Raw genomic sequence first — 27,974 nt, forward strand, 5'->3', positions numbered from 1 at the left:
CTCGGCCGCCCCTCCACTGCAGTCACACGGGCAGCTCGCCACGTCCTGCTTGCCAGGATCAACCCTGCTTCACCCCCTGCCCAGTCCTCTCCAGCTGACCCAGGGTGCACATCACCCATCCCGAAGCAGCCCACCACGGCCCTGGCTCCAGCACAGTCCTCGTACGGCGCTGCTCACTCTGCCCCTGCCCGCTCTGCCCCCCTGCCTGCTCTGCCCCTGCCCACTCTACCCCCTGCTCACTCTGCCCCTGCCCGCTCTGCCCCTGCCCGCTCTGCCCCCTCTTCCCACTCTGTTCCCCACCTGCTCTGCCCCCTGCCCACTCTACCCCCTGCCTGCTCTGCCCCCGCCCACTCTGCCCCCCCACTCTTCCCCCTGCCCACTCTGCCCCCCACTCTTCCCCCTGCCCACTCTACCCCTGCCCATTCTACCCCCTGCCCACACTGCTCCTGCTCGCTCTGCCCCCGCCCACTCTGCGCCCCCACTCTTCCCCCCTGCCCACTCTGCCCCCTGCCCACTCTACCCTGCTCGCTCTGCCCCCCGCCCACTCTGCCCCCCGCCCGCTCTGCAGCTCTCGGCCCCCAGCTTTGCTGACCCCCACCCACTGGTTCGCCTCTCCCTTCTGCTCGCTTCTTGTGCGAGGCTTGTTCTCCCCTTAGCATCTACTCGCCTTCTGGACTTCACCCCCACCCACAGTCTCAGCTCATCCTCCCGCCTTCTCCCTCAGTTCAGAGCGCATCTAGACACTTCCGGGAACGCTGGTGGTTTAAATGCAGGCTTACAAAACTCCCCTGCCCAAACTTGACAGCAAAGAACAAAAAGAAACAAAGACGCAGGGAGCAGGCTGCACGGAGGCTAAGCCTGGGCGTGACTGCCCCAGACACTAGGGAAGGCTCAGGCAGACAGAGCCCCCTCTGGGGCAGCCGCAGAGGATCCGCTGCCCTGAAGGATTTGCAAATTCAGTGCAGCCCCAGCCAAACAACCAACAGGATCTGAGCATGATCAGATCCGTGTATTTTCAAATGCTTGTTTGTACCTGCTTGAAAAGCAGGGCAGCAGAGAGAGAATCTTCCATCCGCTGGTTCACTCCCCAGATGCTTGCATTAGTGGGTGCCTGACCCAGGCTAAAGCCAGGAGCCTGGAACCCGAGTCTCCCCGAGGGTGGCAGAGCCCCGGGGACCAGGATGCATCAGCTGGAAGCTGGGACAGAAGCGGCGTAACCAGGTCTCCGCCTGGAAGTCCACTATGGACTACAGGTGTCCCCAGCTGTGGCTTAGCCCACTGTGCCACAGTGCCGGCCCCTCAGCCCAGTGTAATCAGATAGTCCATCTAGTGGGGAATCTAGGAAATGAGTAGCACGGGAGACCTTTCTTAGCTTTTTTTTTAAAAAAAGTTATTTATTTATTTGACAGGCAGAGTGACATCGAGAGGTGGAGAGACAGGATGGGCAGGGGGGGGCTCACTCCCCAGATAGCTGCAACAGCTAGGACCAGGCCAGGCCAAATCAGGAGCCAGGAACTCCATCTGGGTCTCCCACATGGCTGGCAGGGAACCAAGCCCTTGAGCCGCCTTCCATTGTCTTCCAGGTGCATTTTGAAGCTGGACTGGAAGTGGAGCGGCCGGGACGCGAACCAGCACTCAGATGTGTGATGCTGGTGCTGCAGCTTCATCCACTGCGCCACCACACCGGCCCCACCACCCTGTCTTTTCATTTCAAGAAAGATAACAGTATGTGACAGTCATGGGGTGGGGTGGGGATAGGAACAGGAATTGGGAAGGAAATCAAAGAAACAGACATAAAATTGAGAAACATGCTCGTATTATATACAGAAACTTACTGCCTGAGAAGCAGATGCTAATTCCTGTGGGAGGGGCGGATCACAGACGGATATGACATTGCAGGTGCAGAGGAGACCTGAGTACGTCCTGGGGTGGAGAGGCGCTCCGTGCAGGCGATGTCTGAGTCAGGGAGGTAGACGGGCACGCTCACTACAGGCAAACGAACGCGATGCAAATACTGCGTAAAAAGGCTTGACAAGGGGGCTGGCGCTGTGGTGCAGCGGGCTACGCCGCCACCTCCATGCCGGCAACCCATAGAGCAGGGGTTCCAGTCCCAGCTGCACCCCTTCCAAACCAGCTCCCTGCTCAAGCTCCTGGGAGGCGGAAGGTGGTGGCCCCAGTACTTGGGCCCCTGCTTCCCGCGTGGGGGACCCGGATGAGTTCCAGGTCTGGCTTTGTTCTGCCGCAGCCCCGGCCATTGCGGCTGTTGGAGGAGTGAACCAATGGGCGAAGCGCTCTCTCTTTCTCCCTGTCTTTAACTCTGCCTTTCAAATAAATAAATATAAAAAAGAAGGCTTCCAACGCAGCCGCCATCTGGGGGGAAATGCCTGTGTGCAGCTCTAAATGGGAGAGAAGAAATCCTCGTTCTCGCGTGGAAACCGCCCCGTCAGCTGGGAAGGAAAAAGGGGGAAACTGAGGAAGGGCAGGAACAGAGCTGGGAGCTGAGGCTCTGCTCCCCAGCCGGCTCCGGCGAGGAGGGGGTGGGCACTCCGCGGGGGCGGCGGCCCACGCAGACCCTCCCGGCCGCGTGGTGCCTCCCATTAGCCCGGGGCTCCTGCTGTCTCTTCTCACGCCGACAGGACCTCTGCCCTCTTCCTCCTCTGCCACGGTATTTCTGGGAGTTCCATAAAGGGGCATGCACAGGCGGAGGCGCCACCCTGTCCGCCACCGCCCCATATGGCTGCTCAGCAGTCCTGTCCTCATTCCACGAGCACGGGCCCGAGCGCGTCACCCCGATGGTGACCCGCGCGTGGCTGCTGCTCGAGGAGGCGGCCCCCTCACAGAGGGCACGCCCCCCCCCCCCCCCCGGCAGAGGCGAGGAGGTCAGCCCTCCCCACGGGGCCCTGGCTGCTCAACCCAGCTCAGGAGGGAGGGTGGGAGGGCCTGCAGTTTTCTTGGGGCTTAAACGGACCACCATGACTCGCTCACAGTCCTGGAGGTCAGGGGCCCCAAGTCAGCTTTTCTGGGCTGCGATCAGGGTGTGGGGGCCGTTGAGGGGGGCAGGGAAGGGGAAGCGGGGTGGGAGGGGCGTGCTCTGCGTGGGGCTCCGAGAGAACCTGGCTCCGTGCCTCGTCCAGTTCCCGGCTGCACTCCCCTGCCTCCCTGGGCTGGGGCCCCTCCTCCATCTTCAGACGCAGCAGGGTGCACTGTGCCTCCGCAGGCACCTCCCCCTGCCTCCCGCTGATGAGCCTGCAGGTGACCGCACGGAGGGCCCCAGCACACAGCCCAGGAGGCTCCCCCACCTCGGGGTCCTCGACCACAGGAGCGAAGTCTCCGGTCACACACGGCCCCAGGGTAGAGCACCTGCTGATCTTCAGGGCCACCATCCAGGTGACCACTGTGGGAGAGGGGGTGGGCAGATGCCTTCCCTTCTCCTCCCTTTCTGCCTAGCCCCCTGCTGCCCTCCCCAGGGCAGGAAGGCAGGACCCCCCCCCCCCCACTCACAAGTGCAAATGAGCACTGATCTCAGGGACAGATGCTGGGGAGTGGGGAGCAGGTGAGCGTAGCAGAGCCGCACCCCCACCCCAGAAAGCAGCAGTAGCCGGTCACCAAGGGGTGGCAGTGAGGAGGGGGTGTGGGCTGACACCAAGTGGCCGGCCCTCCTCTCTGACAGCCCCCTGCCCACTTCCCACTCAAGTGTCCGATGTCCACAGAGTGCCCACAGCTGTGACACCCGTACAGCCTCTGCCACCGCTGTCTCTTCTCTCTGCCCCATCTCCAGCGCGCAGTCTCCACTCGGGGCTGGGAAGAGGTGAACATGGGGCGAGGGGACAGCTGACACCCAAGAGCCCATGTGGGAGTGGCCAGGGCCCTGACCAGAGGGTCCCGACCCTTCCTGGGGTGGGGAGCTCAGCCTCAGATGGGCAGGCAAAATCAGACCCCTGTGGAGCCAGGGGCATCTGTGGGGCAGAATCCGCCTCCAAAGATGTGGTGTGCAGTGTTTCCAAGTTACCACCGTGATCACCAACAGCTCACGTCTCCATGGTCACAGCCACGGCCACTGACCGCACGGGCACAGACGTGGGCGGGGCAGGCTGCCTGGAGGGGAGGCTCCAGCCGCGGGCGGACCCACAGGTCTTTGTGTTGCAGGTGCGGATCCCAGGCTGGGTGTTATGGGGTGGGGGTGGGTAAGTTGCTAGGAGGGGCCGTATGAGAGGTCTTTAGTCGCCGGGGCCAGCCTCCTGTAGGAAAGAGTTGTAATGGTAGCCCGGGCTCGGGACCAGGCTGTCTGCCTCCTGTCTGGCCAGCGGACCCTCCCCTCACAAGTGACCCCTGCCTGCCCACCAAGCCACACGGCGGCCCCGTCCTCACTTGAACCTCCCAAACTTGGAGCCCGGCAAGCCTGTTCTCTTTACAGAGGTGGTCGCCTCGGGTGCTTCATTACAGTGACATGAAAGCTGACCAAGACACACAGACGGACAGACGACGGCCAGGCCGTGGAGCTGCCCATTTGCCCTGGGTGCCTCGGGCAGCCGCGTCTTGGGTTATAATCGTACAGGACCGGAGGCAGGGAGGAGGGGTGGGCGACAAGTCCCATGGATGTGGGTGGGGGAAGCTGAGGGTACGAGAGGTGACTCAGCCAAGGGCCGGGGTGGCAGGGCAGGGCCCCAAGGCAGGCCAGAGATGGAGGAAGAGGATCACAATGGGGAGGACTGGTCAGAGCGTCCCGTGACACCCGGAGGCCAACGGGCACAGGAGGAGAGGTGGCTTTGGTACTGAGAGGGGGCTGAGGGGTGAGCAGGAGCTGGAAAAGGAAGACAGGAGAAGCCCCCGCCCCAGCAAGCCGTTCAGAGGTGTCGTGGGGACAGGGGTGCCGGAGGGCCCTCTGTGGATGGCAGGGAGTTGGTCAGAAAGGACCTCGTAGGGCAGGGGTCAGGGACGTCCAGTGTGCGGCTCTGTATCAGGCCTGCACCATCATTTGTTCTGTCCCGGCCAAGACAACCACAGGCGGACTCGAAACTCAAGAAATTTCCTGCAGGCTGATTTTTAAGCTGATAATTCTGTTGGTCCCTGCAAGTGATGGTAAAAATACCCCCACTGGCCCTTGGCAGGGGGAAAAAAAAAGGCTCCCCACCTCTGCCGTAGGGAGGAGGTTGGGATTTTTGGAGAGTGGTCGCCGATGGCACAGAATGAAGACAGGAACAAGCAAACGCACTGGGCTGCGGGGCAACACGGGAGCCCTGACCCCTGCCGGCGGCTCCCAGACAGGAACCTACCGGGGAAGTGGTCCTCGGAGGGCGCTGCCCTGCGTTCGTGCGGGTGTAAGCCGCCGCATGAGGGCACAGGTGCAGGCTCCAGGGGCCCACTCACAGTTCACTGCTGTTCACACCACAGCCCTGACGAGCAGGTGGAAGGGGCGGAGGTGCCCAGGGAGTTGGGGAGGGGCCAGGGGCAGCAGAGGCCGGGCCCGGGCTGGGGAGCCCGGATCTCAGAGTGAAGAGGAGGGAACATTTCTAGGTTGAGGTCGCAGGAGTCGGGGGCTGGAGGTAAGAAACAGCTTGCTGAAACCAGAAGCCAGGACCGAGAGTCACGAGGCTGGGAATGGGGACGGCGGGAGTCAGGTGAGGAGACTCACCGAGAAGACAAGTCTGCCTGTGGTTCTTCCCAGGTGCACCTGCCGGGGAGGCACGGGCTGGCGTTTGCAGAAGGCGCGTTACTGCCTCCATCAGCAGCTGGGCGGGGAGAGGCTGCCGAGAGGCAGGAGCCTGGCCACAATGACGTGGCTGTCTCGGGGACACTCAGTCGGTCCACGTGGGCACCCAACTCTGTCACTGCTCCCCCGAGACAGGTGTCACCAAGGAGACGGGGGCCAGGAGGGTCAGCACCTGCCTGTAGTCAAGGGGTGCCCAGAAGCGCTCGGGGCGGCCTCGTGCCCCCCTGGGCAGCTCCAGTGCGGTGGCTCTGCAGCGCCTGTGCCTGGCTGGGCCCTGGGTGGGCTGTGTTGCTGCTGTCACCGCCAACGGCTCTGTCGGCTGTGGGAGTGCAGGCCCTGGCTCCTGGAACTGTTGTCTCAACTCCCATTGTGCTTCCACATTTAGTCACAGTCCTGGCACAGCCCCAGTCATAACCCTCTCTCCCAGCTCCTGTCCCGGCCCTGTCACAGCCCGATAGTCCCTGCCACAGCCTACGTCAAGCCTGTCACTCCCCCATCACAGCCCCTGTCAAGCAGATACAGACCTTGTCTCAGCCACTGATACAGCCCATCACAGCCTCTGTCACTTCTGTCAGTCTCTGAAACTTCCCATCACAGCCCGTCAGCCTCCACCACTGTCCCATCACAGCCCGTCAGCCCCCACCACTGTCCCCATCACAGCCTCTGTCACAGCCCCACCACTGTCCCCATCACAGCCTCTGTCACAGCGCCACCACTGTCCCATCAAAGCCTCTGTCACAGCCCCACCACTGTCCCATCACAGACTCTGTCACAGCCCCACCACTGTCCCCATCACAGGGCTACCACTGTCCCCACCACTGTTCCATCACAGCCTCTGTCACAGCCCCACCACTGTCCCATCACAGCCTGTCACAGCCCCACCACTGTCCCATCACAGCCTGTCACAGCCCCACCACTGTCCCATCACATCCTGTCACAGCCCCACCACTGTCCCCATCACAGCCTGTCACAGCCCCACCACTGTCCCCATCACAGCCTCTGTCACAGCCCCACCACTGTCCCATCACAGCCTCTGTCACAGCCCCACCACTGACCCATCACAGCCTCTGTCACAGCCCCACCACTGTCCCATCACAGCCTCTGTCACAGCCCCACCACTGTCCCCATCACAGCCTCTGTCACAGCCCCCACCACTGACCCATCACAGCCTCTGTCACAGCCCCACCACTGTCCCCATCACAGCCTCTGTCACAGCCCCACCACTGTCCCATCACAGCCTCTGTCACAGCCCCACCACTGTCCCATCACATCCTCTGTCACAGCCCCACCACTGTCCCATCACAGCCTCTGTCACAGCCCCACCACTGTCCCATCACAGCCTCTGTCACAGCCCCACCACTGTCCCCATCACAGCCTCTGTCACAGCCCCACCACTGACCCATCACAGCCTCTGTCACAGTCCCACCACTGTCCCATCACAGCCTCTGTCACAGCCCCACCACTGTCCCATCACATCCTGTCACACCCCACCACTGTCCCCATCACAGCCTCTGTCACAGCCCCACCACTGTCCCCATCACAGCCTCTGTCACAGCCCCACCACTGTCCCCATCACAGCCTCTGTCACAGCCCCACCACTGTCCCATCACAACCTCTGTCACAGCCTCACCACTGTCCCATCACAGCCTGTCACAGCCCCACCACTGTCCCATCACAGCCTCTGTCACAGCCCCCAACACTGTCCCATCACAGCCTCTGTCACAGCCCCACCACTGTCCCATCACAGCCTCTGTCACAGCCCCACCACTGTCCCATCACAGCCTCTGTCACAGCCCCACCACTGTCCCCATCACAGCCTCTGTCACAGCCCCACCACTGTCCCATCACAGCCTCTGTCACAGCCCCACCACTGTCCCATCACAGCCTCTATCACTGCCCCACCACTGTCCCATCACAGCCTCTGTCACGGCCCCACCACTGTCCCATCACAGCCTCTGTCACAGCCCCACCACTGTCCCATCACAACCTCTGTCACAGCCCCACCACTGTCCCCATCACAGCCTCTGTCACAGCCCCACCACTGTCCCCATCACATCCTCTGTCACAGCCCCACCACTGTCCCATCACAGCCTCTGTCACAGCCCCACCACTGTCCCATCACAGCCTCTGTCACGGCCCCACCACTGTCCCATCACAGCCTCTGTCACGGCCCCACCACTGTCCCCATCACAGCCTCTGTCACGGCCCCACCACTGTCCCCATCACAGCCTCTGTCACGGCCCCACCACTGTCCCATCACAGCCTCTGTCACAGCCCCACCACTGACCCCATCACAGCCTCTGTCACAGCCCCACCACTGACCCATCACAGCCTCTGTCACAGCCCCACCACTGTCCCATCACAGCCTCTGTCACAGCCCCACCACTGTCCCCATCACATCCTCTGTCACAGCCCCACCACTGTCCCATCACAGCCTCTGTCACGGCCCCACCACTGTCCCATCACAGCCTCTGTCACAGCCCCACCACTGTCCCATCACAGCCTCTGTCACAGCCCCACCACTGTCCCCATCACAGCCTCTGTCACAGCCCCACCACTGTCCCCATCACAGCCTCTGTCACAGCCCCACCACTGACCCATCACAGCCTCTGTCACAGTCCCACCACTGTCCCATCACAGCCTCTGTCACAGCCCCACCACTGTCCCATCACAGCCTCTGTCACAGCCCCACCACTGTCCCCATCACAGCCTCTGTCACAGCCCCACCACTGACCCATCACAGCCTCTGTCACAGCCTCACCACTGTCCCATCACATCCTCTGTCACAGCCCCACCACTGTCCCCATCACATCCTGTCACACCCCACCACTGTCCCATCACAGCCTCTGTCACAGCCCCACCACTGTCCCATCACAGCCTCTGTCACAGCCCCACCACTGTCCCCATCACAGCCTCTGTCACAGCCCCACCACTGTCCCATCAGAACCTCTGTCACAGCCTCACCACTGTCCCATCACAGACTCTGTCACAGCCCCACCACTGTCCCATCACAGCCTCTGTCACAGCCCCACCACTGTCCCATCACAGACTCTGTCACAGCCCCACCACTGTCCCCATCACAGCCTCTGTCACAGCCCCACCACTGTCCCATCACATCCTGTCACAGCCCCACCACTGTCCCATCACAGCCTCTGTCACAGCCCCACCACTGACCCATCACAGCCTCTGTCACAGCCCCACCACTGTCCCATCACAGCCTCTGTCACAGCCCCACCACTGTCCCCATCACAGCCTCTGTCACAGCCCCCACCACTGACCCATCACAGCCTCTGTCACAGCCCCACCACTGTCCCCATCACAGCCTCTGTCACAGCCCCACCACTGTCCCATCACAGCCTCTGTCACAGCCCCACCACTGTCCCCATCACATCCTCTGTCACAGCCCCACCACTGTCCCCATCACAGCCTCTGTCACAGCCCCACCACTGACCCATCACAGCCTCTGTCACAGTCCCACCACTGTCCCATCACAGCCTCTGTCACAGCCCCACCACTGTCCCATCACATCCTGTCACACCCCACCACTGTCCCCATCACAGCCTCTGTCACAGCCCCACCACTGTCCCCATCACAGCCTCTGTCACAGCCCCACCACTGTCCCCATCACAGCCTCTGTCACAGCCCCACCACTGTCCCATCACAACCTCTGTCACAGCCTCACCACTGTCCCATCACAGCCTGTCACAGCCCCACCACTGTCCCATCACAGCCTCTGTCACAGCCCCCAACACTGTCCCATCACAGCCTCTGTCACAGCCCCACCACTGTCCCATCACAGCCTCTGTCACAGCCCCACCACTGTCCCATCACAGCCTCTGTCACAGCCCCACCACTGTCCCCATCACAGCCTCTGTCACAGCCCCACCACTGTCCCATCACAGCCTCTGTCACAGCCCCACCACTGTCCCATCACAGCCTCTATCACTGCCCCACCACTGTCCCATCACAGCCTCTGTCACGGCCCCACCACTGTCCCATCACAGCCTCTGTCACAGCCCCACCACTGTCCCATCACAACCTCTGTCACAGCCCCACCACTGTCCCCATCACAGCCTCTGTCACAGCCCCACCACTGTCCCCATCACATCCTCTGTCACAGCCCCACCACTGTCCCATCACAGCCTCTGTCACAGCCCCACCACTGTCCCATCACAGCCTCTGTCACGGCCCCACCACTGTCCCATCACAGCCTCTGTCACGGCCCCACCACTGTCCCCATCACAGCCTCTGTCACGGCCCCACCACTGTCCCCATCACAGCCTCTGTCACGGCCCCACCACTGTCCCATCACAGCCTCTGTCACAGCCCCACCACTGACCCCATCACAGCCTCTGTCACAGCCCCACCACTGACCCATCACAGCCTCTGTCACAGCCCCACCACTGTCCCATCACAGCCTCTGTCACAGCCCCACCACTGTCCCCATCACAGCCTCTGTCACAGCCCCACCACTGTCCCATCACAGCCTCTGTCACGGCCCCACCACTGTCCCATCACAGCCTCTGTCACAGCCCCACCACTGTCCCATCACAGCCTCTGTCACAGCCCCACCACTGTCCCCATCACAGCCTCTGTCACAGCCCCACCACTGTCCCCATCACAGCCTCTGTCACAGCCCCACCACTGACCCATCACAGCCTCTGTCACAGTCCCACCACTGTCCCATCACAGCCTCTGTCACAGCCCCACCACTGTCCCATCACAGCCTCTGTCACAGCCCCACCACTGTCCCCATCACAGCCTCTGTCACAGCCCCACCACTGACCCATCACAGCCTCTGTCACAGCCTCACCACTGTCCCATCACATCCTCTGTCACAGCCCCACCACTGTCCCCATCACATCCTGTCACACCCCACCACTGTCCCATCACAGCCTCTGTCACAGCCCCACCACTGACCCATCACAGCCTCTGTCATAGCCCCACCACTGTCCCATCACAGCCTCTGTCACAGCCCCACCACTGTCCCCATCACATCCTCTGTCACAGCCCCACCACTGTCCCATCACAGCCTCTGTCACGGCCCCACCACTGTCCCATCACAGCCTCTGTCACAGCCCCACCACTGTCCCATCACAGCCTCTGTCACAGCCCCACCACTGTCCCCATCACAGCCTCTGTCACAGCCCCACCACTGTCCCCATCACAGCCTCTGTCACAGCCCCACCACTGACCCATCACAGCCTCTGTCACAGTCCCACCACTGTCCCATCACAGCCTCTGTCACAGCCCCACCACTGTCCCATCACAGCCTCTGTCACAGCCCCACCACTGTCCCCATCACAGCCTCTGTCACAGCCCCACCACTGACCCATCACAGCCTCTGTCACAGCCTCACCACTGTCCCATCACATCCTCTGTCACAGCCCCACCACTGTCCCCATCACATCCTGTCACACCCCACCACTGTCCCATCACAGCCTCTGTCACAGCCCCACCACTGTCCCATCACAGCCTCTGTCACAGCCCCACCACTGTCCCCATCACAGCCTCTGTCACAGCCCCACCACTGTCCCATCAGAACCTCTGTCACAGCCTCACCACTGTCCCATCACAGACTCTGTCACAGCCCCACCACTGTCCCATCACAGCCTCTGTCACAGCCCCACCACTGTCCCATCACAGACTCTGTCACAGCCCCACCACTGTCCCCATCACAGCCTCTGTCACAGCCCCACCACTGTCCCATCACATCCTGTCACAGCCCCACCACTGTCCCATCACAGCCTCTGTCACAGCCCCACCACTGACCCATCACAGCCTCTGTCACAGCCCCACCACTGTCCCATCACAGCCTCTGTCACAGCCCCACCACTGTCCCCATCACAGCCTCTGTCACAGCCCCCACCACTGACCCATCACAGCCTCTGTCACAGCCCCACCACTGTCCCCATCACAGCCTCTGTCACAGCCCCACCACTGTCCCATCACAGCCTCTGTCACAGCCCCACCACTGTCCCCATCACATCCTCTGTCACAGCCCCACCACTGTCCCCATCACAGCCTCTGTCACAGCCCCACCACTGACCCATCACAGCCTCTGTCACAGTCCCACCACTGTCCCATCACAGCCTCTGTCACAGCCCCACCACTGTCCCATCACATCCTGTCACACCCCACCACTGTCCCCATCACAGCCTCTGTCACAGCCCCACCACTGTCCCCATCACAGCCTCTGTCACAGCCCCACCACTGTCCCCATCACAGCCTCTGTCACAGCCCCACCACTGTCCCATCACAACCTCTGTCACAGCCTCACCACTGTCCCATCACAGCCTGTCACAGCCCCACCACTGTCCCATCACAGCCTCTGTCACAGCCCCCAACACTGTCCCATCACAGCCTCTGTCACAGCCCCACCACTGTCCCATCACAGCCTCTGTCACAGCCCCACCACTGTCCCATCACAGCCTCTGTCACAGCCCCACCACTGTCCCCATCACAGCCTCTGTCACAGCCCCACCACTGTCCCATCACAGCCTCTGTCACAGCCCCACCACTGTCCCATCACAGCCTCTATCACTGCCCCACCACTGTCCCATCACAGCCTCTGTCACGGCCCCACCACTGTCCCATCACAGCCTCTGTCACAGCCCCACCACTGTCCCATCACAACCTCTGTCACAGCCCCACCACTGTCCCCATCACAGCCTCTGTCACAGCCCCACCACTGTCCCCATCACATCCTCTGTCACAGCCCCACCACTGTCCCATCACAGCCTCTGTCACAGCCCCACCACTGTCCCATCACAGCCTCTGTCACGGCCCCACCACTGTCCCATCACAGCCTCTGTCACGGCCCCACCACTGTCCCCATCACAGCCTCTGTCACGGCCCCACCACTGTCCCCATCACAGCCTCTGTCACGGCCCCACCACTGTCCCATCACAGCCTCTGTCACAGCCCCACCACTGACCCCATCACAGCCTCTGTCACAGCCCCACCACTGACCCATCACAGCCTCTGTCACAGCCCCACCACTGTCCCATCACAGCCTCTGTCACAGCCCCACCACTGTCCCCATCACAGCCTCTGTCACAGCCCCACCACTGTCCCATCACAGCCTCTGTCACGGCCCCACCACTGTCCCATCACAGCCTCTGTCACAGCCCCACCACTGTCCCATCACAGCCTCTGTCACAGCCCCACCACTGTCCCCATCACAGCCTCTGTCACAGCCCCACCACTGTCCCCATCACAGCCTCTGTCACAGCCCCACCACTGACCCATCACAGCCTCTGTCACAGTCCCACCACTGTCCCATCACAGCCTCTGTCACAGCCCCACCACTGTCCCATCACAGCCTCTGTCACAGCCCCACCACTGTCCCCATCACAGCCTCTGTCACAGCCCCACCACTGACCCATCACAGCCTCTGTCACAGCCTCACCACTGTCCCATCACATCCTCTGTCACAGCCCCACCACTGTCCCCATCACATCCTGTCACACCCCACCACTGTCCCATCACAGCCTCTGTCACAGCCCCACCACTGACCCATCACAGCCTCTGTCACAGCCCCACCACTGTCCCATCACAGCCTCTGTCACAGCCCCACCACTGTCCCCATCACATCCTCTGTCACAGCCCCACCACTGTCCCATCACAGCCTCTGTCACGGCCCCACCACTGTCCCATCACAGCCTCTGTCACAGCCCCACCACTGTCCCATCACAGCCTCTGTCACAGCCCCACCACTGTCCCCATCACAGCCTCTGTCACAGCCCCACCACTGTCCCCATCACAGCCTCTGTCACAGCCCCACCACTGACCCATCACAGCCTCTGTCACAGTCCCACCACTGTCCCATCACAGCCTCTGTCACAGCCCCACCACTGTCCCATCACAGCCTCTGTCACAGCCCCACCACTGTCCCCATCACAGCCTCTGTCACAGCCCCACCACTGACCCATCACAGCCTCTGTCACAGCCTCACCACTGTCCCATCACATCCTCTGTCACAGCCCCACCACTGTCCCCATCACATCCTGTCACACCCCACCACTGTCCCATCACAGCCTCTGTCACAGCCCCACCACTGTCCCATCACAGCCTCTGTCACAGCCCCACCACTGTCCCCATCACAGCCTCTGTCACAGCCCCACCACTGTCCCATCAGAACCTCTGTCACAGCCTCACCACTGTCCCATCACAGACTCTGTCACAGCCCCACCACTGTCCCATCACAGCCTCTGTCACAGCCCCACCACTGTCCCATCACAGACTCTGTCACAGCCCCACCACTGTCCCCATCACAGCCTCTGTCACAGCCCCACCACTGTCCCATCATATCCTGTCACAGCCCCACCACTGTCCCATCACAGCCTCTGTCACAGCCCCACCACTGACCCATCACAGCCTCTGTCACAGCCCCACCACTGTCCCATCACAGCCTCTGTCACAGCCCCACCACTGTCCCCATCACAGCCTCTGTCACAGCCCCCACCACTGACCCATCACAGCCTCTGTCACAGCCCCACCACTGTCCCCATCACAGCCTCTGTCACAGCCCCACCACTGTCCCATCACAGCCTCTGTCACAGCCCCACCACTGTCCCCATCACATCCTCTGTCACAGCCCCACCACTGTCCCCATCACAGCCTCTGTCACAGCCCCACCACTGACCCATCACAGCCTCTGTCACAGTCCCACCACTGTCCCATCACAGCCTCTGTCACAGCCCCACCACTGTCCCATCACATCCTGTCACACCCCACCACTGTCCCCATCACAGCCTCTGTCACAGCCCCACCACTGTCCCCATCACAGCCTCTGTCACAGCCCCACCACTGTCCCCATCACAGCCTCTGTCACAGCCCCACCACTGTCCCATCACAACCTCTGTCACAGCCTCACCACTGTCCCATCACAGCCTGTCACAGCCCCACCACTGTCCCATCACAGCCTCTGTCACAGCCCCCAACACTGTCCCATCACAGCCTCTGTCACAGCCCCACCACTGTCCCATCACAGCCTCTGTCACAGCCCCACCACTGTCCCATCACAGCCTCTGTCACAGCCCCACCACTGTCCCCATCACAGCCTCTGTCACAGCCCCACCACTGTCCCATCACAGCCTCTGTCACAGCCCCACCACTGTCCCATCACAGCCTCTATCACTGCCCCACCACTGTCCCATCACAGCCTCTGTCACGGCCCCACCACTGTCCCATCACAGCCTCTGTCACAGCCCCACCACTGTCCCATCACAACCTCTGTCACAGCCCCACCACTGTCCCCATCACAGCCTCTGTCACAGCCCCACCACTGTCCCCATCACATCCTCTGTCACAGCCCCACCACTGTCCCATCACAGCCTCTGTCACAGCCCCACCACTGTCCCATCACAGCCTCTGTCACGGCCCCACCACTGTCCCATCACAGCCTCTGTCACGGCCCCACCACTGTCCCCATCACAGCCTCTGTCACGGCCCCACCACTGTCCCCATCACAGCCTCTGTCACGGCCCCACCACTGTCCCATCACAGCCTCTGTCACAGCCCCACCACTGACCCCATCACAGCCTCTGTCACAGCCCCACCACTGACCCATCACAGCCTCTGTCACAGCCCCACCACTGTCCCATCACAGCCTCTGTCACAGCCCCACCACTGTCCCCATCACAGCCTCTGTCACAGCCCCACCACTGTCCCATCACAGCCTCTGTCACGGCCCCACCACTGTCCCATCACAGCCTCTGTCACAGCCCCACCACTGTCCCATCACAGCCTCTGTCACAGCCCCACCACTGTCCCCATCACAGCCTCTGTCACAGCCCCACCACTGTCCCCATCACAGCCTCTGTCACAGCCCCACCACTGACCCATCACAGCCTCTGTCACAGTCCCACCACTGTCCCATCACAGCCTCTGTCACAGCCCCACCACTGTCCCATCACAGCCTCTGTCACAGCCCCACCACTGTCCCCATCACAGCCTCTGTCACAGCCCCACCACTGACCCATCACAGCCTCTGTCACAGCCTCACCACTGTCCCATCACATCCCCTGTCACAGCCCCACCACTGTCCCCATCACATCCTGTCACACCCCACCACTGTCCCATCACAGCCTCTGTCACAGCCCCACCACTGTCCCATCACAGCCTCTGTCACAGCCCCACCACTGTCCCCATCACAGCCTCTGTCACAGCCCCACCACTGTCCCATCAGAACCTCTGTCACAGCCTCACCACTGTCCCATCACAGCCTCTGTCACAGCCCCACCACTGTCCCATCACAGACTCTGTCACAGCCCCACCACTGTCCCATCACAGCCTCTATCACTGCCCCCACTGCTGTCCCCATCACAGCCTCTGTCACAGCCCCACCGCTGTCCCCATCACATCCTGTCACAGCCCCCACCACTGTCCCCATCACAGCCTCTGTCACGGCCCCACCACTGTCCCATCACAGCCTCTGTCACAGCCCCACCACTGTCCCATCACAGCCTCTGTCACAGCCCCACCACTGTCCCATCACATCCTCTGTCACAGCCCCACCACTGTCCCCATCACAGCCTGTCACAGCCCCACCACTGTCCCATCACAGCCTGTCACAGCCCCACCACTGTCCCATCACAACCTCTGTCACAGCCCCACCACTGTCCCCATCACAGCCTCTGTCACAGCCCCACCACTGTCCCATCACAGCCTCTATCACTGCCCCCACTGCTGTCCCCATCACAGCCTCTGTCACAGCCCCACCGCTGTCCCCATCACATCCTGTCACAGCCCCCACCACTGTCCCCATCACAGCCTGTCACAGCCCCACCACTGTCCCATCACAGCCTGTCACAGCCCCACCACTGTCCCATCACAACCTCTGTCACAGCCCCACCACTGTCCCCATCACAGCCTCTGTCACAGCCCCACCACTGTCCCATCACAGCCTCTATCACTGCCCCCACTGCTGTCCCCATCACAGCCTCTGTCACAGCCCCACCGCTGTCCCCATCACATCCTGTCACAGCCCCCACCACTGTCCCCATCACAGCCTCTGTCACGGCCCCACCACTGTCCCATCACAGCCTCTGTCACAGCCCCACCACTGTCCCATCACAGCCTCTGTCACAGCCCCACCACTGTCCCCATCACAGCCTCTGTCACAGCCCCACCACTGACCCTTCACAGCCTCTGTCACAGCCCCACCACTGTCCCCATCACAGCCTCTGTCACAGCCCCACCACTGTCCCCATCACAGCCTCTGTCACAGCCCCACCACTGTCCCATCACAGCCTCTGTCACGGCCCCACCACTGTCCCATCACAGCCTCTGTCACAGCCCCACCACTGTCCCATCACAACCTCTGTCACAGCCCCACCACTGTCCCCATCACAGCCTCTGTCACAGCCCCACCACTGTCCCCATCACATCCTCTGTCACAGCCCCACCACTGTCCCATCACAGCCTCTGTCACAGCCCCACCACTGTCCCATCACAGCCTCTGTCACGGCCCCACCACTGTCCCATCACAGCCTCTGTCACAGCCCCACCACTGTCCCCATCACAGCCTCTGTCACAGCCCCACCACTGTCCCCATCACAGCCTCTGTCACGGCCCCACCACTGTCCCATCACAGCCTCTGTCACAGCCCCACCACTGACCCCATCACAGCCTCTGTCACAGCCCCACCACTGACCCATCACAGCCTCTGTCACAGCCCCACCACTGTCCCATCACAGCCTCTGTCACAGCCCCACCACTGTCCCCATCACAGCCTCTGTCACAGCCCCACCACTGACCCATCACAGCCTCTGTCACAGCCTCACCACTGTCCCATCACATCCTCTGTCACAGCCCCACCACTGTCCCCATCACATCCTGTCACACCCCACCACTGTCCCATCACAGCCTCTGTCACAGCCCCACCACTGTCCCATCACAGCCTCTGTCACAGCCCCACCACTGTCCCCATCACAGCCTCTGTCACAGCCCCACCACTGTCCCATCAGAACCTCTGTCACAGCCTCACCACTGTCCCATCACAGCCTCTGTCACAGCCCCACCACTGTCCCATCACAGACTCTGTCACAGCCCCACCACTGTCCCATCACAGCCTCTATCACTGCCCCCACTGCTGTCCCCATCACAGCCTCTGTCACAGCCCCACCGCTGTCCCCATCACATCCTGTCACAGCCCCCACCACTGTCCCCATCACAGCCTCTGTCACGGCCCCACCACTGTCCCATCACAGCCTCTGTCACAGCCCCACCACTGTCCCATCACAGCCTCTGTCACAGCCCCACCACTGTCCCATCACATCCTCTGTCACAGCCCCACCACTGTCCCCATCACAGCCTGTCACAGCCCCACCACTGTCCCATCACAGCCTGTCACAGCCCCACCACTGTCCCATCACAACCTCTGTCACAGCCCCACCACTGTCCCCATCACAGCCTCTGTCACAGCCCCACCACTGTCCCATCACAGCCTCTATCACTGCCCCCACTGCTGTCCCCATCACAGCCTCTGTCACAGCCCCACCGCTGTCCCCATCACATCCTGTCACAGCCCCCACCACTGTCCCCATCACAGCCTGTCACAGCCCCACCACTGTCCCATCACAGCCTGTCACAGCCCCACCACTGTCCCATCACAACCTCTGTCACAGCCCCACCACTGTCCCCATCACAGCCTCTGTCACAGCCCCACCACTGTCCCATCACAGCCTCTATCACTGCCCCCACTGCTGTCCCCATCACAGCCTCTGTCACAGCCCCACCGCTGTCCCCATCACATCCTGTCACAGCCCCCACCACTGTCCCCATCACAGCCTCTGTCACGGCCCCACCACTGTCCCATCACAGCCTCTGTCACAGCCCCACCACTGTCCCATCACAGCCTCTGTCACAGCCCCACCACTGTCCCCATCACAGCCTCTGTCACAGCCCCACCACTGACCCTTCACAGCCTCTGTCACAGCCCCACCACTGTCCCCATCACAGCCTCTGTCACAGCCCCACCACTGTCCCCATCACAGCCTCTGTCACAGCCCCACCACTGTCCCATCACAGCCTCTGTCACGGCCCCACCACTGTCCCATCACAGCCTCTGTCACAGCCCCACCACTGTCCCATCACAACCTCTGTCACAGCCCCACCACTGTCCCCATCACAGCCTCTGTCACAGCCCCACCACTGTCCCCATCACATCCTCTGTCACAGCCCCACCACTGTCCCATCACAGCCTCTGTCACAGCCCCACCACTGTCCCATCACAGCCTCTGTCACGGCCCCACCACTGTCCCATCACAGCCTCTGTCACAGCCCCACCACTGTCCCCATCACAGCCTCTGTCACAGCCCCACCACTGTCCCCATCACAGCCTCTGTCACGGCCCCACCACTGTCCCATCACAGCCTCTGTCACAGCCCCACCACTGACCCCATCACAGCCTCTGTCACAGCCCCACCACTGACCCATCACAGCCTCTGTCACAGCCCCACCACTGTCCCATCACAGCCTCTGTCACAGCCCCACCACTGTCCCCATCACATCCTCTGTCACAGCCCCACCACTGTCCCATCACAGCCTCTGTCACGGCCCCACCACTGTCCCATCACAGCCTCTGTCACAGCCCCACCACTGTCCCATCACAGCCTCTGTCACAGCCCCACCACTGTCCCCATCACAGCCTCTGTCACAGCCCCACCACTGTCCCCATCACAGCCTCTGTCACAGCCCCACCACTGACCCATCACAGCCTCTGTCACAGTCCCACCACTGTCCCATCACAGCCTCTGTCACAGCCCCACCACTGTCCCATCACAGCCTCTGTCACAGCCCCACCACTGTCCCCATCACAGCCTCTGTCACAGCCCCACCACTGACCCATCACAGCCTCTGTCACAGCCTCACCACTGTCCCATCACATGCTCTGTCACAGCCCCACCACTGTCCCCATCACATCCTGTCACACCCCACCACTGTCCCATCACAGCCTCTGTCACAGCCCCACCACTGTCCCATCACAGCCTCTGTCACAGCCCCACCACTGTCCCCATCACAGCCTCTGTCACAGCCCCACCACTGTCCCATCAGAACCTCTGTCACAGCCTCACCACTGTCCCATCACAGCCTCTGTCACAGCCCCACCACTGTCCCATCACAGACTCTGTCACAGCCCCACCACTGTCCCATCACAGCCTCTGTCACAGCCCCACCACTGTCCCCATCACAGCCTCTGTCACAGCCCCACCGCTGTCCCCATCACATCCTGTCACAGCCCCACCACTGTCCCCATCACAGCCTCTGTCACAGCCCCACCACTGACCCATCACAGCCTCTGTCACAGCCCCACCACTGTCCCATCACAGCCTCTGTCACAGCCCCACCACTGTCCCCATCACAGCCTCTGTCACGGCCCCACCACTGTCCCATCACAGCCTCTGTCACAGCCCCACCACTGTCCCATCACAGCCTCTGTCACAGCCCCACCACTGTCCCATCACATCCTCTGTCACAGCCCCACCACTGTCCCCATCACAGCCTGTCACAGCCCCACCACTGTCCCATCACAGCCTGTCACAGCCCCACCACTGTCCCATCACAACCTCTGTCACAGCCCCACCACTGTCCCCATCACAGCCTCTGTCACAGCCCCACCACTGTCCCATCACAGCCTCTGTCACAGCCCCACCACTGTCCCATCACAGCCTGTCACACAGCCCCATCCCAGTGTCTGTCACAAGTCTCTGTCACTTCTCCTGACACAGCCCCATTCCATCTTCTGTCACAGTCAAGTTCACAACCTGTCCCAGACTCTGTCCCAGCCCCTCCCAGTCCCATCCTGTGCCATCACAGCGTCTGTCACCACCCGAGTCACAGCCCTCTCCTGGCACTGCCTGTGCCCTGGTCCTGTGGGGTTCTGGCCGTGAGGTGGCCTGTGGGGTTCTGACTGTGCCCTGGCCCTGTGGGGTGCTGGCCATGGGGTGGCCTGTGGGGTTCTGACCGTGCCCTGGCCCTGTGGGGTGCTGCCGTGGGGTGGCCTGTGGGGTTCTGACCGTGCCCTGGCCCTGTGGGGTGCTGGCCATGGGGTGGCCTGTGTGGTGCTGGCTGTGGGTAGCTGGTGCCCGGGCCCTCCAGTGGGATCACAGGTTATCCTGCTGGGCAGGCTGGGCGGGGCCAGGAGGGCTGTACCCCTGCCTGTGGCTCGGTGCCACGTGAGTCTGTGGGGCGGGCCTGTGTTGGATCCCTTTCTGCTCACTCACCATGGCTGAGCACAGGCCGCCTTGTGTGGCTTCTGTGGCACCCCCGCTGCCTGCAGGCCAGCCTACCCGTGTCCCTGCTCACTGACCACTGGGGCTGGGGCTCCCAGCCGCTCCCCCGTCCCTGGGCCTCAGCTCCCTTCCCCCGCCTGGTCCCACCTCTCTGCCTCCCCTTCCCCAGATCACACCCCCTTCTTCCAAGACCAGTGATGCATGGGGCAGACCGGACCTCGCCCTTTGTTGGCGAGAAGTGGCCATGTGTGCGCCTCACCTGCGCACACCGAGTCACAGCCCTCTCCTGGCACTGCCTGTGCCCTGGTCCTGTGGGGTGCTGGCCGTGGGGTGGCCTGTGGCGTTCCTGGGGGACTCCCGTCGGTCTCATTTGGGAGGTGGCTGGAGACAAGGGCGGGCACTGGCAGGCAGTGCTCAAGGCCGCGTGATGATGGTCAGGGTCAAGACGCTGGAGGCAGGAGAGGATGAGGAAACACCGAGAGGCTGTGGGAGATGGTGGGGGGGCTGGGGTCAGCACGGGGCTACGGGCCAAGCCCACTCCCTGGGGTCCCCAGAAAAGCCCCCTCTTCCCCAGCCGTCCCCACCCTGCCCCTTTGGCTAAGCACCTTCCCTTCCCCCAGTGCTCGCTCGCTCGCTCTCTCTCTCTCCCTGACGCCTCCAGTCCAGGACCCAGGGGCCCTGACAGATCATGAATCCCAGACTTGGGACAGAGGGAGCCTCCGGCACTTAGCTCTTGGCAGCGTGGCTCAGCTGGCACCTCGGGGGGCCTCCCCTCCCGGAGCCTCCGCGCTGCAGCCTGGCTCTGAGTCCAGGTGGCCCAGACGTCTTGGAGCCCCGGCAGGACACGCGGATGCAGTGCAGGCCAGCCGAGCTGTCAGCACGTCCTGGGCGGCCTTGGCCGCGGAGGGGGTGGCAGGAGCTTCCCCCCCGGGGAGCAGCCGGTGCCAGGGTGGGGGAGAGGCGAGAGGCCAAGGGCAGTGGAGCCGGGCTGGGTGTGGAGATGACAAGGCTTAGGGCTGCGCTGGGTCCTGGGCGCTCCCAGGGAGGGGGCTGCCCAGCGGGAAGCAAGGACCGTGCGATGGCCTACGCTCCGAGACCCCGAAGAAACCAAGCGGATCCAACAAGCAAGCAGCCGGCGAGCCCAGTGGGCGCCGAGCCTGCAGGGGCGTCCTTGTGCACGAACAGCCTCAATGCAGGTAGCGGGGCTGCGGGCGTGGGGGCTGGGAGCAGCACTGCAGTGCTTCCATGGTGACAGCGGGCCCAGGGCCAGCTCAGGGCAAGAGCTTCCCGGCCTCCTGAGTTGGACACCTGCCCCCAGCCCTACCCCTGTGAGCACCCCCGAGAGAGCGCAGCAGGCCCCGCCCTGCCAGGCCGCTCCATTCCCTGCTGCCCCTGTAATAAACACGCACACAGTAACCACTGCCTGGAAACCCCGGCTCACTTTGCTCTGCCTCCTCCTCCAGGAAGTCCACTTTGACCACACTGCAGAGAACCAGTGCTCTCAGCCCCTGAATCACCGGCCCTGGTTACAGACCTGCAGGCAGAGCAGATGTGACCCAAGCCAGGGCACCCCTCTGTCCTCTCAGCCTCTGTTCATGATGTCTGGCTGGGCACAGGTTGCGTCTGTACCCCAGCCGGCCCGCTCCCTGTCCGGAACCAGGGTCCTTTCTCCCGGTGTGCACTCCCGGTGGGAGGTCTCTGTGCTGCTGGCCGGCCCCACAGAGCAGAGCCGCTGAGCGCAGAGTGTAGGTGGTCCTCACACTAGAAGACACCAGGCAGTGGCAGCTCTGCCTGTCCCCCCTCCCCCGCTCAGCCTCCAGTCTTCTCAGGGGTTGGAGCACAGGCCAGGGCTTGGGCCTGAGTCCTTGGGCAGTTGCCCGGAGGCCGTGGCATGGGGGCTAGATTGGGTCCCACGGAAGAGAAAAGATTCGCCTGCTGCAGCCCCAAGCCGGGGTGTGGGGTGGAGAAGCCACAGGAAGTGACTATGTAGTGTTAGGCATTGCTTTCCTGCCACCAGCAATATTTACATGTTTTTTATCTTAGAATTTATTTACCTGAAGGGCAGAGAGAGAGAGAGAGAGAGAATCAGAGAATCTTCCACCCTGTTGGTTCAGTCCCCAAATGCCCACAACAGCCAGGGCTGGGCCAGACCAAAGCCAGGCGTCAGAAACTCCTCTGTGCCCTGAGAATACGGGAGCCACACTGGGTACTGAAGGTCAGGCTATCTTCCCTCCCGCGGCCATCTCATCGCACAGGGCTCGCTGGGAACTGTCCAAAACAAGGCGGGGTGACAGGTGCACTGGCTTTCTCATCCAGTCTCGGCGATAACTTGTGGGATAGGTTCATGAAACCCATTGCACGTGTGAGGCAGACTGAGGCACCCGCGGCAGGGCATGGCGGAAGAGGACTTCAGCTGGCGGCTTTTGTTTTCCAGAGCCACGCGCCACGCGCCGCACTCCACTGTTTACGGCCGGGGTTCCCAGACTTTTGGAATGCACAGACCAATAACATTTTTAAATGATTTTTGGGAACAAACAGAGAACCCTATGCCAACTTTTTATTTAGCCGAGGACCAAAAAAAAAAAAGGAAAAATAAAAAAAAACACTGTCTCCCAGCACCGTGATTTCACAAAAGGGCATTTTAACACAGAAACTGTGGCAAAGATATAATCTTAGAATAAAGACAACAGCTGGCAACCCTGCCCCAGAACATCCCACATGGTGCTTCTGCACCCCACCCCACCCCCGCCTCTTAACCTTGGCACTGCAGGCTCCGGGAGCCACTGCCTGTCCCCACCCCCACCCAGCAAAGCCCTCAACCCACTGGCAACCTCACTGCTGGAATTTCCCATCCCCCCTGCCCAGCCAGGTCCCCACCAAATAAGGCCTGGAATATACAATCGGTACGGCCCTGCCCCCAGCGTGTCTTCTGCGTCGCACCCGATGGCGATGGCCGGCCTCCCTCCCGGCCCTGCCTGCCAGCCCCCTCCTCCCTCCCGCCCAGCTCTCTTCCGGGAGCACCCAGGCCCTCGGGGACCCCCTAGCTGGACAGCAGGTCTTGTCTCTGTCCCAGTCCTGACGAGGCAGGGCCTGCTGCTTCCCTGGGGTCCCCAGGTCGTGGCCTCCCCTGAATCACAGCCAACCCCACACCTTCTAGAGGGTGCCTGAGAGGCGAGGGTAGGACACTGGGGGAGCGATGGGGCGGGTGCAGGCTGCAGGGCACCCATTCCTGTCTGCTCTCCCCTTCCTGCTCCAGCAGCGCCAGGCTCGGGACCGCCTCTCCCTCCTGCACCTGTGCATGCCCGGCCCACCCCGTCTGAGCCAGCGCCACTGTGTTCTTGCTGTGGAACACTGGCAAGCCACTTAACCTCTCTGTGCTTGCAAAGGTTGGGCCCTGTGAAACAGCCGAAATTTGACCACACGGGGCTCACGAAAATGATTTTATGTGCATTAAAACAGATGAGGTATAAAACTACGTCAGATACGTGTCTGTCAACACATCTGACCCCCTCTTCCAGGAAGCCCTCCCTAACTGCCCCCAAACTCAGCGTGGTCTCCCTTCCCCCCCTCTCCCATCTGGGGCACAGTTTAGCGAACACTTATTTCTTGTCTTGCGTTTTTCTGTTATTCTGGAGTCTTGCCTCCCTGCGGTGGGGAACACACCAAGGGCTCCTGCTATGCCGCCCTGGTCTGCTTGCTGCTCTGTCTATACAGCAGTCATTTCTTTACCCAAAGCTGGTCCTAGTGGCTGTGAATGGGTGGTGCAGACCAATTGGAGAGCAGGTAAAGTGCCCACAGGGGGATGAAGAGGCCCTGACTCCAGCAGCTGTGACAGCCGCAACCCAAGACACAGACCCCCAGCCCTGCCCTCTTTCTGTGACAGGTGCCGTTTGCCCCGGCTCCCTGGCAGACTCAACGGTCACTGATTTGCTCTCTGTCCAAGACTCCGCGGGTGCTGAATCCTGCCTGGAGCCCGGCCCCTCCTCCCAGGGGCCACGGACTGCCCAGGCTGCTGAGCGCCTGCAGGCCACGGGGACCTGACCAGGACCCGGGGTCCGAAAAGGCTTCCTGGAGGACGGATGGTCCCCCCCCCCCGCCCATGGGGCCCTAGGAAGCCTGTGTAGACTGACTTCCTGAAGCTGGCTAAGACACGCTGGACACACTGGCCCCCAGCAAGAAGTGAGCTAATCGGAGGATCCCCCCACCCCACCCTGGCTCCTGGGCTGAGAGCACCCTGTCTCAAGGACACCCAAGGACACGCAGGGGTGAGGCCTCCAGCATCGGTGCCGAGCAGTGTCAGCTCAGAGCTGCTCCAAGTAGAAGTGCCAGCTACAGGCCCCGTGCTCACCCTGTCGCTCCTTCCCCGGGGGGTGGGGGGTGAGGAGGCCCTGTGGCCCAGTGGGCAGTGCAGGAAGAAAAATATCCGGAAAGGCTGCCCACCCCCAGACCCCTCCAGGATCCCTCACCGGGGGTGCAGGAGTGGTCCCAGGTGGGCTAAGAATGAGCAAAAAGAACTCATTTGAAGGAAAACTTGCTTTTCCTCAGTGGTGGCCGAGCCCTTCCAATGCTCACCCCAGCCCCCATTCCCGACCTAACCTGGGTGTCGGGCTGAGCCGCAGCCCGAGCTCTCCTGGGCCCCCCGCCCCGCCCACCCCCGCACCGCACACACAGCTGCATCCTCCGGGTCTGGGGGCCTTGCAGCTGCTGGGGTGGGAGGGTCTGGGTGGAGCAGGGACGCCCCCAGCGTCGATGCACACGGGAGCTGCCCCTGAGCACCGGAACCCAGGGACCGGTGCAGAGCCCGCCCGCCCCGCCTCTGCCCCTGCGCCAGCCGGACCCCCTCAGGACCCCGGAGAGGAGTGCGCGGGATCGCGCGTTCGGATCCCGAGCCGGTGGCTGCCGCAGGCGCATTTCCTCGAAGTCTTACCTCGAAGGGTCGGGTCCCCTCCCGAGCGCCCTGCGCTGGCCTCGCGAGTCCCCCACGCCCTCCTGGCAGGGTCGCCAGGCGGCTTCGCCGGGGAATGACCCGCGCGGGGTCGCCCCCGGCCTGCGCCCCGGCGCGGCAAGATCCCGGGGACACCTCTCCAGCGCGCTCCGGGGAAGGCCGGCTCCGCGCGCGCCCCGAGGAGGGTCGGAGCCACAGCCCCTCACCGACCCGCGTGGAGCCAGCGGCTGGGAAACCCCGCCCCCCATCTCGGGGTGGGGAATTCACCGCCGAAGCCCGAGCCCAGCGCGGATCCGCGGAGTGCCACCCGAGGGCGCGGGAACGAGGCTGTCTCCTGCCCGCCCCGCGCCCCCGCCGGGCCGCCCCGCCCCCGGCCCGGCCCGGCCCCGGCGCGCGCGCCGCTGCCCCTTTAAGAAGCCCAGGTGGGCAGGCGGGCTGCGGGCGCCGCTCCTATGGCAACCCGCGCGCTGCGGCGCGGCTGAACCTGCCCGGGCGCCCGAGCCCGAGCGCGGCCGGAGGGCGCTCCGGGGAGGCGGCCGCTGATGTAAGCCCGGCCGGCGGGAGCTCCGCTCCGCAGCCGCACAGCGCCGGGTGCGCCCGGCCCGCAGGAGGCCCAGCGAGCCGGCTCGAGGCGAGGCGGGGGGTCCCGGCGGCTCCTCCCCGGGCACGGCCGCGGACCGAGCGGCCTGCGCCCTCCCGCGGGACGCACCCCCGGGAGACGCGCGGGCCGTGCGCCCTGCGCTCCGGAGCGGCCGCCGCGGCGCCGCCGCTGCCCGCGCCCATTGTTCCCCGCGGGGGCGGGGCACCGGAGCCGGCCGCGCGCCGCGCCCCTGGACGCGGGAGGGAGCGAGGCGGCGAGGGAGGGGCCCGCGGGGTCCCCGTGCCCGGCCCGGCCCGCGGGGAGGCGCAGCGCGGCTAGCCCCGGGGCGCCGAGCGCGGCCGGGACCTTCCCCGCGGCGCGCGGCCTCGCAGCATGGGCGCGTGAGGCGGCGGGCGAGCCGGCGGCGAAGGACGCGTGGCCCCGCGGGCGGAGCTGGAGCGGGTCGGCCGTGCGGCCCCGGCGCCATGGACAAGCTGCCGCCGTCCATGCGCAAGCGGCTGTACAGCCTCCCGCAGCAGGTGGGGGCCAAGGCGTGGATCATGGACGAGGAGGAGGACGCCGAAGAAGAGGGCGCCGGGGGCCGCCAGGACCCCCGCCGCAGGAGCATCCGGCTGCGGCCGCTGCCCTCGCCCTCGCCCTCCGCGGCGGCGGCGGCGGCGGGCGGCGCGGAGTCCCGGGGCGCGGCCCTCGGAGGGGCGGCGGACGGCGAGGGGCCGGCCCGGGGCGCGGCCAAGTCCAGCACGAACGGCGACTGCAGGCGCTTCCGCGGGAGCCTGGCCTCGCTGGGCAGCCGTGGCGGCGGCGGCGGCGGCGGCGGCGGCAGCACGGGCGGCGGCAGCCACGGGCACCTGCATGACTCCGCCGAAGAGCGGCGGCTCATCGCCGAGGGCGACGCGTCCCCCGGCGAGGACAGGACGCCCCCGGGCCTGGCGGCCGAGCCGGAGCGCCCGGGAGCCCCGGCGCCGCCCGCAGCCTCGCCGCCGCAGGTGCCCTCGTCCTGCGGCGAGCAGCGCCCGGCCGACGCGGCTGTCAAAGTGGAGGGAGGCGCGGCCGCGGGCGACCAGATCCTGCCGGAGGCCGAGGCGCGCCTGGGCCAGGCGGGCTTCATGCAGCGCCAGTTCGGGGCCATGCTCCAGCCCGGGGTCAACAAATTCTCGCTGCGGATGTTCGGCAGCCAGAAAGCCGTGGAGCGCGAGCAGGAGAGGGTGAAGTCGGCCGGCTTCTGGATCATCCACCCCTACAGCGACTTCAGGTAAGGCAGGGCGCGCGCCTCTGCCGGCCCTGCGTCTGCAGCCCGAGTTAACTTTGCTTCCGCCGCCGCCGCCGCCGCCGGGAGCTCCGGGGGAGGGATCGGGCTGGGGAGGGCTGGGGAAGAGGGGCGCGACCTCCTCCCTGCGGGGCGCGGGGAACTTTCTTCGGTGTGCGGGCTCCGGGCGCGCTTGTCCTGCTGGGCCGCAGTGGCGACGGGCTGGAAAGGTG

General features: G+C 63.6%; 1 protein-coding gene and 1 long non-coding RNA gene across 3 annotated transcripts in view; one reads left to right on the plus strand and one right to left on the minus strand.

Moving 5' to 3' along the window:
• Nucleotides 1-26,237, minus strand: part of LOC127483758 (uncharacterized) — a 39,222-nt gene extending 12,985 nt beyond the window's left edge. The window contains exon 1 of one of the 2 annotated variants that reach the window (XR_007910376.2): nucleotides 25,877-26,237. This is a non-coding gene — a long non-coding RNA (uncharacterized lncRNA). The remainder of the gene's footprint in view (nucleotides 1-25,876) is intronic. The other variant, XR_011381104.1, reaches the window with a different exon arrangement.
• Nucleotides 26,238-26,838: 601 nt separating this feature from the next.
• The window catches only part of HCN4 (hyperpolarization activated cyclic nucleotide gated potassium channel 4), a 35,852-nt gene continuing 34,716 nt past the window's right edge, over nucleotides 26,839-27,974 (plus strand). Inside the window, 1 exon segment of the mRNA NM_001082707.1 lies at nucleotides 26,839-27,747. Coding sequence (NP_001076176.1) covers nucleotides 26,960-27,747 — 788 coding nt within the window. The 5' untranslated portion in view covers nucleotides 26,839-26,959.

This window comes from Oryctolagus cuniculus, chromosome 12 (assembly GCF_964237555.1).
Source record: "Oryctolagus cuniculus chromosome 12, mOryCun1.1, whole genome shotgun sequence".
In the NCBI taxonomy this organism is placed as follows: Eukaryota; Metazoa; Chordata; class Mammalia; order Lagomorpha; family Leporidae; genus Oryctolagus; species Oryctolagus cuniculus.